Source organism: Sorex fumeus, unplaced genomic scaffold (genome assembly GCF_029834395.1).
Source record: "Sorex fumeus unplaced genomic scaffold, SorFum_2.1 ptg000110l, whole genome shotgun sequence".
Classification (NCBI taxonomy): Eukaryota; Metazoa; Chordata; class Mammalia; order Eulipotyphla; family Soricidae; genus Sorex; species Sorex fumeus.
The window spans coordinates 4,827,474-4,840,930 of NW_026606167.1; the positions used below are offsets into that span (position 1 = coordinate 4,827,474).

Genomic DNA, 13,457 nt, shown 5'->3' on the forward strand with positions numbered 1-13,457 from the left:
GGCCTTCTCCTCTCGTGCTGTCTCGAGTCCTTCGTACTTCCTGCTTCCAAGGTCTAGAGCCTCGGCAACAGACACCAGAGCAGATAGATCTGTCCCTGCATGGCAGATAAGACCTGTCCCTGTGTTGGGACCCAGTAGGGAGTGTCTGGGCGCATTTTACAAGCACCAGGTATCCGGCCTTGAGTCTCACCCAAGCCCCCAAGGATTGTCACATCACTGCAGTATCTAGTCCTAAATGGGATTGGGCTGGGGCAAGGCAGAGTTGGAAAGGTGATGGGTCGGTAATGTTAAACTTTATGTGATCGGACCATCCTCTTAAGCCGAGACCCCCTATAAAATACGTGTGTGTCTGGCAGTAGAGTGAGTGGCCATCAGCTGTCTCATGGAGTGGTTTCTCCACGCATCCGTCATCCTTTGCCCCTTGTCTGCCCGGACCCGGTGTGCAAAGTGTCTGGGCACATTGGGGAAAAACTCTTCCCCAACACCAAGGGAGCAACGATCACAGTGGGGGCGGGGGCGGGGCGGGGCGGGGCAGTGGGACATTCCTGTAGGAACGGCAACGGGTGGGCTGCCACCGCGTCACCCTCCTTCCAGATCTGTGACGCTTTCCCCATGCAGAGATCTCTGCAGATTCTCCGCGAGGAGCCCTGCAGAGGGCGGACTGATTTGCCTCTCCCGTCATCTCATTTTCACTTGGCCAGAAAAAGAACCCACCACAAAAGAAGTCAAGGCCCAGTAGAACCGGAGTCTGCCTTACCCCGGGCAGCGACCCCGGTCCTACCTTCTGGGCTCTGCGGGACACTGAGGGTCACTGTGAGCCACTGTGAATCAATCTTTCACCTCCCACATGCCAAGCTGGGCCTCGGTTTCTTCTCTGGGTATCATCCAACCATTGTGGTGATGCTATAATTCAGTTTTTCCTTTTACTAGTATGATTCATGGGCTGGAGCGATAGCACAGCGGTAGGGCGTCTGCCTTGCGCGCAGCCAACTTGGCTGAGCCAGTTTCGATTCCTCCGCCCCTCTCAGAGAGCCTGGCAAGCTACCAAGCGAATTCAATATGCCAAACACAGTAACAAGAAGTCTCACAATGGAGACGTTACTGGACCCGCTCGAGCAAATCGATGAACAACGGGAGGACAGCTCCTTACAGCTCCAGTATGATTCATTGGCTTGGGAACCCAGCCTGCAGTGCTCAGGGCTTACTTTTGTGTCTGTGCTCAGAGACCACTCCTGGGTGTGTGTGTGTGTGTGGGAGGGGGCTCTTGTATCCTGTCTGTGCTCTCTCAGCCCCTAACTCAGCTGTCACCATGTCGTGGGCATGACTGTAGATGTGGCTCTGTGAAGGAAACTCACATTCTGGTTGTGTGTGGTGTGAGTCTTGGGTCTGAACCCAGTTAGGAGCAAAGCTGTCTAAGCTTCTCCTGTCTTCAGTAGCATCTTCTTCCCAGAACTGTTTTCCTGTGTGTTTGTTCGCACCTGGGCTGGAGTGATAGCACAGCGGTAGGGCGTTTGCCTTGCACGCAGCCAACATGACCGACCCGAGTTTGATTCCTCCGCCCCTCTTGGAGAGCCCGGCAAGCTACCGAGAGTATCTCGCCCGCACGGCAGAGCCTGGCAAGCTCCCCGTGACGTATTCGATATGCCAGACACAGGAACAACAAAGTCTCCAATGGGGACGTTACTGGGCCCGCTCGAGCAAATCGATGAACAACGGGAGGACAGTGACAGTGACAGTTGTTCGCACCCATTGTTTATTGCTCTGGAATTTCCCATGCATGTGTATGTGTGTGTGTGTGTGTGTGTGTGTGTGTGTGTGTGTGTGGCCAGAGATATATGCATGGCATTTTATTATTTATTTATTTATTTGCTTTTTGGGTCACACCCAGCGATGCTCAGGGGTTCCTCCTGGCTCTGCACTCAGGAATTGCTTCTGGTGGTGCTCGGGGGACCATATGGGATGCCGGGGATTGAACCCGGGTTGGCCCCATGAAAGGCAAACGCCCTCCCCGCTCCAGCCCCTATGTGTGGCATCTTAAATCAAAGTTGAATCGTATCTCAAAAAAGTTGGTCCAGCTTGCTTTGTTTTATGCCTCCCTCCCAGGTCCTCTCCGCTACGTTTCTTATGAGTCTATGGTCTGTAGGGCCAGGGAGGCCATCGTGGCAAAGGTCTCTGTCAGCTCCCTGGGACAGGGCTGATGGCCATTCCTGGGCCTTGCAGCTGGACACAGATGGTTGTGTCTTCCAGGTCCTTGAACTGGGGTCAGCCAGGTCTTGCCCCTGAGCTGTCTCCCCAACCCTCAGAGGGGGCTTTTGAGCTTTCTCTGCCCTTGTGTTTTGCAAACCCTGCGTTGGGTCCAGCCCTTAATATTTCCTGATCAGCACCGTGAAATTCAGTTTTTCTCTTCCCATTAGTGTATTTTAAAATAATGCCACAGTTAATTGGTAAAAGGAAGCATTCGTGTGTGTGTGTGTGTGTGTGTGTGTGTGTGTGTGTGTGTGCGCGCATGTTTTCTGCTTCTGTCTGTTTTTGTTTGGGGACCACACCTGCTGATGCTCAGGGGTTACTCCTGGCTCTGTGCTCAGTGACTCCTCCTGACAGTGCTGGGGGGCATACGGGGGTGCCGGGGATCCAACGCGGGTCAGCCACAGGCCCGCCGTCCTCTCTGTCAAGCCTCTCTGCTCGTCGTCGTTGTCTTCTTAAGAGCTGCTCTTGGAAGCCAGGGCAGAGGTGGGTGGGACTGGTCAGTCTAGAGGCTCTGGCTTAGCTGAAATAACAACTCCTGGTTTTGTTTTGGTTTGACAAAAAAAGTCAAAGGAACTTTCAATGCAAAAAATAAATCAAAAAACAAAACATATGAAATATACATCACAAGCTGCACCTAAACTCTCTTATCCTGTAGAGTCTGAGAGACATTGTTTGCAGCCAGAGGCTGGAACTCGGGGGTCTTAAAGGAGACCAGAAACTCGCAGAGCACCCCAGGGGTGACTATAGCGGGAGTAGCGGGGGCGACACAGGCAGCAGGTCGGCTGCGCCCCTTCTCCCCACCACACTGCCTCCAAACAGGGGCGTTTTGGGTTTCCTGCTGGGCTGTGAACACGGGATCTACGCTCTCGCACGCCTCCTTGATTCCAAAAAACGCTTTGTGGCCAGACAGGAGAAACAGAACATAGGCGGTGCTCTGACCAGAATTTCTGTCTCTGCTCTCAGCACTGAGCTGGGTGTGGTCCCCACCCCTGGCCGCCCCCTCCCCCTCCCCGGACCTCCCCAGAAGAGCACTGTGATCTAGAACCCGCTGGCCGAGTGTTAGGTGGCCACTGCCTCTGTCCCTGGGGAAATCACCGCCTTGTGGACATTCGCGGGCTGAGCCTTGGTCCTGGGCAGGGTTTGATGCTCTGTCTCCTCCCGTCCCCCTCTCTTTACGTGCTTTCCAGACTCGCCTCAGACGAGGTGTGTTCCAGAACGTTGCCAATTCCACGTGAAGCATAAGCTATTCAGACGGAAAGAGGAAAAAAAAAAAACTTTAAATGCATCATTAATTAATTCTGTGTCTGTTGTGAACCTAAGTGATTAGAAGTAACTTTCCATTTGCTTTCATGGTGTTGTTTTTTTTTTTCCCCTGCAAAAGCTCCTGATTATTTTTCTCTTTTCTTTTTTTCCTTCTCTTTGTAGGTTTCAAGGCAACAGATGAATTGTGAAAGAGAACAGCTCAGGGTAGGTGCTTTGGCTTTGCAAAAAGTTCTTTCCTGGGTTTTCTGTCGGTGTGATAAGCAAAACATTGCCTCGCCCCTCCCAAGACTCCAGGTTCTAAATTGCAGGCTTCATCTTAAGACTGGTAGAGTTGAAAATATTTATCCCAGCTAATTTGGTATTGATTGAGCTGGTAAATACAGTATATCTTCTTTTGAAGTGCCATTATAGTAGATATGGATTTTTTGATTTAGATTCAGCAATAAATACTTCTTTTCGGGAACCTGTTTGACATCATCGGACTCTTTTTATGTACAACATGAGATCTAAGTAATATCAAAGGTCAGGCAGAGATTTGGCTCGCTCCTTAATGTGAAGGCCAGGCTGTTTGCTGAGTGGCCAGAATGCTTCCTTGCTGTGCCCGGGGCTGGGCGAGCATTTAATATGTCAAGGGCATTTTCTGGGAGAATTTCCGTGCTGCTTCTGCCTGGTGGTGCGATGGCCATTTGTGTCAATGGGAGACAGAACATTCAACCCCATCGACTGTCTGTGTCTTGCCAATGAAACTCTGAGCTGGAGAAGATCTGCTAGGAGTCGTGGCCCCAGAGGCGTAGAGAGCGGTCTGCCAACCGCGGAGCTTGGCAGCTTCCTGCCTCTGCTTTCCTTGTCTCGTGGCTGAGCTCCTGGGTCCTGGTATGGTATTTTCACAGATACCAGGATGGCCCAGCCCCACTTCGTTTTGTTTATTTGAGCTGTTCATGTATTGAGTGGGTGACTTTCAAGCCCTGGGCGTTGGCCTGCGTTCACTATCACTGATGGAAGCGTAGCAAATTTTCCTGGACAGTGTAATGTATAGTTGTGTGTGTGTGTGTGTGTGTGTGTGTGTGTAAGAGAGAGAGAGAGAAAGTGAGAGAGAGGCCCTGGGCGTTGGCCTGCGTTCACTATCACTGATGGAAGCTTAGCAAATTTTCCTGGACAGTGTAATGTATAGTTATGTGTGTGTGTGTGTGTAAGAGAGAGAGAGAGAGAGAAAGTGAGAGAGAGAGAGATCTGTTGATTTGGGGTTGGGGGAACGATTGAGCTGCAAGCAATCTAATGAATCAGAATAATCTATGAAAGCAGTCCAACGCCATTTATCCACCGCCTTGTAACTTTTCAGAGCATTTACTTGATGCCGGTTTCAGGACGACAGTGATTTGTGGAGTTATTTCCATTTTACAATTGCTATTGGCGTCGGGTTTGTTAAATCCTTCTTGGAACTAGCAGCGGCATCCAGTGCATGGAAGCGAGCTCAGGAGGTGAGGTTGCTCCCTCGGATGCATATTTCTTTCCCGTGGTCACCCAACTAGGGCCGCCTCTGTTAACCTCCTCTCTCTCCCCACTTCACTCCTAATACCCGTGTCTACATTAGCTGTGACTCCTCCAGAAACAGCCTTCGAGATGTTTTAAGCTTTGCTGAGCTTAAATCTTCTCTCATTGCTCCTCACTGCAGTCTGAATTCTGGCTTCATCCTAGTAAATAATGGATGGCAAGTTCAGATTTCTCTTCCTGTTTGGATGGGGGCGCCGGCCAGAACTAGGTCAGAGGGAAGGAGGAACGTTTGCACCCGTCTCCAGAAACCCGGGCTCCCTCCCTCCCAGTTAAGGCAATACTGAAATCTCTATCAAAGATGAGTCTCAAAAAAAAAAAAACACCAACAACAAGATGAGTCTCAGGTGTGGGAGTATGCAAGGGGGTGACACAGGAGCTTGTTTGTTGGGAGGGGGGGCTGCTTTCCAGTGACAAGCAAGGACCTTGTTGGGAGGGCTGAGGTTTAGGAATAATAATGGAGGAATTTCCCTCAGAGAAATCAATTCCAACAGGTTTGAGAGATTGAGCCGTCGAACTCTGTTCAAAATGTTCTCGAATCCCATGGACACCACACACCATCCCTAACAGGGAAAACTGGGACTTCCTTTGTCGTCACTGTTTTTTGTTTCACTCTGTCTGTTATTTTGATTTCGGATCTGGCTATGATCAGGGCTCACTGATCACTCGATGTTAAGGTCTCACTCCTGGTGAGGCCCAGGGAACCATATGAGATTTGGGAATTTGGGAATAGAGCCCAGGCTGCCTTGTGTGCAGGGCAAGACCCCTGCCTGATTGTCCGTATCTCCAGCCCCTAGTTTAAGATTTTAAACTAAAGTATATTTAGATCCATAGAGAGCACCTTAAATCAATAAAATATACACGTAAGCGGTCCTGTTACTGAACAGATACTGATGAGGCACCCCGTTCCCTCAGTGCTTAGGAACCTCAGTTTCCTCCAGGACAGTGTTCTGGGACCCACCTCGCCCTGGACTGTCTCCTCTCTGGGAGGAGACAGTTTCTAGTTGCTTCTCTCTCTCTCTCTCTCTCTCTCTCTCTCTCAATCTCTCTCTCTCCATCCATCCATCCCTCCCTCCCTCCTTTTTCCTCATCTAGTCCAAGCCAAGTGTGTAACCAGTCTCTTTACTTCCTGAAATCCTTTGATCAAAGTGATTATCCTTTATTTTTAGGGAGAACATTTGCTTTGTTTTTTTTTTGTTGTTGTCGTTGTTGTTTTGTTTCTTTGGGGATTACACCTGGTGGTGCTCAGGTCTTACTCCTGGCTCTGTGCTCTAGGATCACTCCTGGTGGTGTTTGGGGATCATGAGTGGTGTTGGGATGGAACTCCTGTGAGCTGCATCCAAGAAAAGCACCATAACCCCTATAGTACTGTCTTTCCAGTCTAAGAAAGTTGTTTAAAAAGGTTTCTGGAAAGAAATTTGGTTCTGATTTGAAATGCGAATGAGTACCTGAGCATCTCATTTCTTTTGTTGTTGTTGTTGTATCTTAGAAACAGTGGTGGTGGGGGATGGGGGTGGTGCATGATTTGCAGGTTCTCTCTACCAGCCACACTTTTAAAACTGTGTTTTCAGTAAGGTAAAATGTACTTCTGGATTTGTTCTGTAAGATGATTAGATCATGTCTTGCTGATGATCTCTTCATGAAACCATTCTGTTGTATCATCAGAAAGCAGGGCTCCAAGGGGAAATTGTGACCATGCAGAAGGACACAGCTGTCTTGTTCTGTGCAATGGGCACCAGGCAGGGATGGGCATTCCTCTCCTTTCTGTTTGCTTTCTTTTCCTCACAAACCCTAAATTGATTTTTCCGAAGCAGACTCAGCAAACGACTTGTTCTGTAACGCATTCCAATGGCTGAAAATGTTTCTGATTCATTCTAATCATTACAAGGTGTCAATATTTTAAAAAAAAACAGTAGGACTATCAGGGTCTTTGATGTGCAAAAATGAAATTCAGAGAAATGGGCATCCTAATTTCATTTTTGCAAACCTCCTGGCCACGGGATACTTTGAGAGGCAGGACGCGACTTGAGAAGCACCCAAATCGTGTCCCTTATCCCAGCTAAGATGAGAAGGTCTGCAGGTTGTAAAAGAGCCAAGTGACACTGTGAAGGCTGAAAGGATAACCAGGAAGCACCTTAGTTAGCTAGCACCTCCCGGCCACGACCCTGCGCCAGAGTGTTCGGGGTGTCAGGGCGGTGCTTTGGAGTCCCAAAGTCTTGGTCATTTTCTTCCCTCTTCCGACACGCCTGTCCAGCGCCCAGCATCCCCACTCGCGGGGAGTTGGGGAGGAGTGGACAGAAGAGGAAATGACGCCACTTCCTCCTAGCTTTTGCATTTGATTGGAGGACAGTCAATCCCCAAATTTTGTGAATCCCAATGTCAATCACTTCCACCAACCACAGACTCTCAGTGATTGGTCCCAGCAGCCGGAAGTACCACCTCAGGAACTGGTACCCTGTGCCTGAACTGACCCAGGCGCACCTTACTGGGGAGGAAGAAGTGGCAATCGTGGGTGCAGTTTCTCAGGAGTGTGCCCAAGAGAAACCCAAACAATGCACCCCCAAGAGAGTCGGCGCTCCTCAGCAACTTACAGAGCTTCCCTGCTAAGATAACCCAAGCTTTGCCCCCCCCATCCCACATACTCAGGGAGGTGGGCAGGGGGTCACCTGCAAAGCCTTAGCAAGCGTCAGCACCCTGGCCGTGGGCCACCTTGGTCATCCCGCCCGCTTCCTAGGACCCCCATCCAGTGTCTCAGCTTTATTGCCCCGTTTCTCCAACTTTGTGTTTTGCACATGTTGACATGGGTGCCGTAGTTTGAATTTGTGAAGCCGGGTCCTGAGCAAGAGCCACGGGTGGTAGGCACCAGCATCCGTGCCTTCAGTTCTTGGGAACTGACCTACAGCCCCTGGCCAGCTGGCTCCCAGCATTTGGTACCTGCAGCAGCCATGAGATCGCGGTCTTCCCATCAGCAGCATATGCAGTCCTCCCCCAAAGACCTGTCCACCAGTCTCCTCATCCTCTTCAGCCATCCGCTCCCCAGAAAGCATGACTCTCTTTTCTGGGGGTAGGGTCGCTGCTGGCATTGCTTGGGTGCCAGCAAGCCCATTGCCCACCAGACACGACCCACATGCCATGCCAGGCAGCTTGTTCTTCTGAGCCCATGTCTCAGCCCTCTGCCTTCTGACGCGCCTGCCGTGCTCCTTGTCTGCTCTGTGCTCCCAGCTCTCAGGACTGGATGGAGTGGATTCCCTCAGGCAGTACAGTACTGCTGATTGACACCAACTGGCCGGAGGTGCAGAGGCCACGGGGGTCACAACCCTCCTCTCAGCACTGACCTCCCGGGCATCTGCAGCTGACAAGTGGAGGGGGGCAGGGGAGTGAAAAGAAATTACACGACCTCCGTGGCCTTTTGTTTTTCTCAGCAGTCAACCAACTGTAGAGAAGTTGATCTCTGTAACTCAGGGATGGGGATTCCAATTAGCATCATATATTTGGTGACAAAGGAACTGTTGATGCTGTGAAGATCAGGTGTTGGGCTGGGTGCCTTTAAAGACATTTGGTCACAATGGGACAGAAGGGGCGAAGGCTGTGTGCCAGCCCAGCAGGGTTGGGCTCTGGTTGTGCATGGGCATGATGGGAAGATGGAAACTCTCGGAATCCGCTCTTAGATGCCTGGTCTCCCAAAGCTCTGTTTCACCTCTCTTTAACCTAGGGTCACTTCCGGGAAAGGATTATTGATTGCATGGAATGACTCAGGTCAAACGCTTCCCCCAACTCCCTGCCGTGGGCCAGAGAGGTAGCACCGGGATTAAGGTGCTCACCTGAGCTTCATCCCTAGCACCTAGCATGGCCAGAAGCGACAGCAGCTGAGCACAGAGCTGGGAGTCGCCCCCAAGCATCACAGATCTGGCCCACCGGCCTCCCACCAAAAGCCTCCTTGTAGTCTCCTACATTCACGCTGGCTGATTTAGGCTGATTCCCAGTGATTCTCTCATTCCTCTTTCTACTGGCAATACCAGGCCAGAGAATTCTGATTTTTAGGGGGGTGTCTCCTTTCTCTCCCTACTTTCAAAACTTGATAATAATTGAAAGGGCAGATTCTGTTGAGGATGGCGTGGTGGTGCACTCCGAAGAAAATGCCTCTCGCTAAGCTGCTAAGTCAGTTGTGCTTGGAATTAAGATGGATTGGGGCCAAGCTACACAGAAAGGCAAGTACGTTGGCCTTCCTTAGAGCGGCTCGGGGTCTGGCCAGTCAACCTTCCTTGCCTGCCTTTGTTCTTCGGAAAGAGGCTTTTTAATTTTTTTTTATGCATCTTTTATTTTCATTTTAATTTTTTTCCTGGGTCACACACACCTGGAGATGCTCAGGGGTCACTCCCGGCTCTGCACTCAGGAATTACTCCTGGCGGTGCTCAGGGGACCCTATGGGATGCTGGGAATCGAACCTGGGTTGGCCGCATGCCAAGGCAAACGCCCTACCCGCTGTGCTATCACTCCAGTCCCTTTTAAATGCATCTTTTAAAGGTCCTCTCCCACCCCCGTATCAGTCCTGCCCCAGCTGGAGCACCCCAGTGACAACTTCCTGGAAAGGAATCCGATTGCTCCAGCCCGGGGTCAGTTCACCATGGTCCTAAGCGCTGTGCCTGAAGAATCAGTGTAAATAGAACACGGTTTCTTACGGCCAACCGAGACGGGATTATTAGGGCAAGAGAACCATCACCAGCTGCATGCCTATCCCCCAAGTGCTCAGCTCCGGCTTCCAAGCCTGCAGAGCGCAAAGGAGCAAAGGCTGCTGGGACGTCGGTGGGCTCGCTCCTCCCAGCTCTTAGCTCAGGATCTTACCGTCCCCACCCCGGGGGGCTGCTAGCCTAGACTTTCTAAACACACGGTCAGGAAGGAGGGTGAAATCGCTCAGAGAACAAAGTGATTCCCTTTGCAATTCTCCTTCAATCCCTCTGATGCCAACGAGAACCTCCACGTTTAAACTAAAGCATCTTTAACAAGTCTCTAACGCTTGCTAAGCTCTCTTTTGAGTGGAAAGGGACGGACCCTGCCTCAGGCAGGAGCCTGCAGCAGCAGAAACGGGGTCTATCTAGATTTTAGAAACATTGTTTGCAAAAATACAGTAGTTAAGAATGAGGGGCCGGGAGCCAGGCCCACTGAGATAAAATCCATCCTCACTGTGATTCAGAACTTGTGCCTGTTAACTTAAATCCTCCCAGGCCCAGTCCCTCCTCTGTCGGAAGCAGATAATGATGGCATGAATTTCATAAGTAATGTCTGTGTGTGTAAGCACATGCAAGCCGAGATTAAAATAATTAATGCATGGGAGTTCTTAGAAAGCGCCTGGTATAGGAAAGGTTCTTAATAATTGTTGGATATTAATGGTCCTCTCCCCCGTTAACTTTTATGTATTACTCCTGATACTGGTTTCCCATTGACAGCAGCAATGCAAGTTTCCTTGGCCACTAACATCTATTCAGGTTCAAAATGAGTTTCTTTAAAGATAAATATGAACCACATAATGTTACAGATTGCCTGCAAAAAAAAAAAAAATGGTACCGCTGGCCTGCAAGTGGCTGGAGTTCCAGAAGCTTCGACACCATGGTGTCAGCCCAGTGAGAGATGTTGTCTGCATTATTAATATTTCATGGCCCAGCAGAGAAGCTAGTTTCTCATTTCTGCTCGATACAAGAGTGATGTGGATGGCAGACTGCTAATGGCTAATGATCCTCTTGGCTTACGCCCACCACCTTCATCCGGGCATCAGAGAAGGAGACTTGCCCACTGGCTTGGCAGCCGCTTGTGAGATTTGGACCCTTCTCCTTTGCCCCGCCATCACCAGTGCCCCCCCGCCCCACCCGTAACGTTCATTCCTTCCTTTGTGGCTTGACAGCAGGTGAGAGCCCCCCGGATTCACTTTTTTGCGGGGGAACCTACCGTTTTACAACGAGTCTTGGGAGCAGTCCTTACTTCTCTTCAGTTATTTATCCAAGAAAGAAGATGAAAAAAAAAGTTTAAATGACAGATCACGTGCTCAGCATCATGCTAGCTTGTGGAGACATCTGGTCTATGCAAGCCTGTTTGTTTCTGCTCTTTGACCCCTTCCCGGCTGAGAGAAGAGGCCATCTCAGAGAGCCACAGCAGAAGAATGAACGCATGGGCATGAGGCATGCTCAGGGAAAGGGAGGTGGACAGGAGCGCCTTACCTGAGTGACCCCCACGTACCAGTCTCACTGACTGTTCCTTTCGAACCTCTGCTCTCAGGTGCCCATGGTTTGGGGGACATGACTGATTGGGGCAGGCGGGCTTTCCTTCCTCTTGACTCGCTGAGATATCTGCTTGCTAAGAGTCACTTGTGTTTGTTGACAGGCCTGCTCTGCCAGCTGCCCTTGTTCCTGTAATTACATTATTTAGTGGAATATTATGTAAACTGGTGAAAAATGAGTGCGGTAAGAAAAAGAGCTGTTTCTATGAAAACTAAGTTAATGCTTTGGAAACCCACTGTGAAAGCCAGACTTGAAAGTTATTTCGATGAGCCGTTTGGATTGGAAAATGTTATCGGGGCATCTGGAGAGCTGCTGCTGCTGCTGGGAGAATCTTTCCCAGGGATCTCGAAATTCCCGACTGGGTCAGACACAACTGGGAAGGAGACTCTAGCTACAGAAGGCGAGGAGTTGGAAGCGCAAAGGAATGTCTACGGCTTCATGTGCCATGGGGTCTCCATAGCAACTACTCAACACAGCTGTAGAGGCAAAATGAATGAGTAAGGATACAATAAAACTTTATTTACAAGGACTGCTGGTGGTGGGCCAGATTTGCGCCCCCTCTCCCCCGAGTATAGTTGGCTGACCTCTGCTGGAGAGAAAGACCCTCGGGTCAGACTTACGTTGGAAGGATGAAGAGGGATTCTGATCAACGGAGATCAACATCAACATATTCATGGACGTTAATGATATTAAGACAAAGTATTTAAAATTTCTCTAACTCTTTAAAAATGATACTTTAAAAGATTTTCCTCTAACTGCTTTTCCCTACTCCCCAAAGAGATGGCTCCTAAAATCTGGATGGGTGGTGTGAGGGTTTGGAACACAGACAGACTAAAAACTGTGCTTACGATTGTGTTCTAGACCCGGTGACTTAGAACTCTAGCAGAACAGGGGAGGGAAGAGTGAATTCATCCTTTTTGTGATGATCCCCGGGCTGGAGCGATAGCACAGCGGTAGGGCATTTGCCTTGCACGCAGCCAACACGGCCGACCCGAGTTCGATTCCTCCGCCCCTCTCGGAGAGCCCGGTAAGCTACCGAGAGTATCTCGCCCGCACGGCAGAGCCTGGCAAGCTCCCCGTGACGTATTCGATATGCCAGACACGGTAACAACAAAGTCTCCAATGGAGACGTTATTGGGTTGGGCCCGCTTGGACCGTGAAATGTGAAATGTGATGATCCCCCGGCAAGCAGTTTCTGTGATGCCTTAGTGAGAAGACAGTGTTCCCTCACATCCCTCGAGCTTATCCTCCACGCATGATTATCCAGCGGTTCCAGAACACCCTCTTTCATTATGAGATACTGGATCGATTGTTCTAGATCTCCGGGCGCATGCACACTGCCCTGCGTAATTGACACCTCCGATTTCAGCTCACGTCAGACGTTGGTGATTAGATGAGCTTCACTGCATGCTCAGGGGGTGACAGAGGCACTGTGGCCAGAGATGAACTTCGGGGTACAGGCCTTGATCCATGGCCCTGCCTCTCCTTGGCTGGTCCTGCATCTTCGTGGGTACATACGCCCAGTGGTAGATTCTAGCTTCCGCCTTATGTAATTCAGGGCCCTCACCAGAGGGAGTTCATCCCAAAGTAATTAGATCTTCACTCTTTAAAAACTGCTGAAAATCCGACCGCAAGAAAACCTCCCGTGCTAGCTTCCCCACTCAATGGAGAAATGCATGAATGCTTAAAAAATTTAACATAGAAGTTGTCTTTCTTTCTTTTTTTTTTTGTTTCTTTTTTGGGTTTTTTTTTTTTTTTTTTTTGCTTTTTGGGCTGGAGTATTCGATATGCCAGACACAGTAACAACAAAGTCTCCAATGGAGACGTTACTGGGCCCACTCGAGCAAATCGATGATCAACGGGAGGGCCTTTACCTTTACCTTTACCTTTTTGGGCTGGAGCGATAGCACAGCAGTAGGGCGTTTGCCTTGCACGCAGCCAACATAGCCAACCAGAGTTCGACAACTCCACCCCTCTCGAAGAGCCCGGCAAGCTACCGAGAGTATCTCGCCCGCACGGCAGAGCCTGGCAAGCTCCCCGTGACGTATTCGATATGCCAAACACAATAACAACAAAGTCTCCAATGGAGACGTTATTGGGCCCGCTCGAGCAAATCGATGAACAACGGGA

General features: G+C 50.1%; 1 protein-coding gene across 12 annotated transcripts in view; it reads left to right on the plus strand.

Moving 5' to 3' along the window:
- The window catches only part of RBFOX1 (RNA binding fox-1 homolog 1), a 1,027,611-nt gene that overhangs the window by 479,487 nt on the left and 534,667 nt on the right, over window positions 1-13,457 (plus strand). For all 12 annotated transcript variants that reach the window (XM_056135038.1, XM_056135030.1, XM_056135037.1 and 9 more), the window contains exon 2: window positions 3,673-3,714. In XM_056135038.1, coding sequence (XP_055991013.1) covers window positions 3,688-3,714 — 27 coding nt within the window. In that variant the 5' untranslated portion in view covers window positions 3,673-3,687. The remainder of the gene's footprint in view (window positions 1-3,672; window positions 3,715-13,457) is intronic.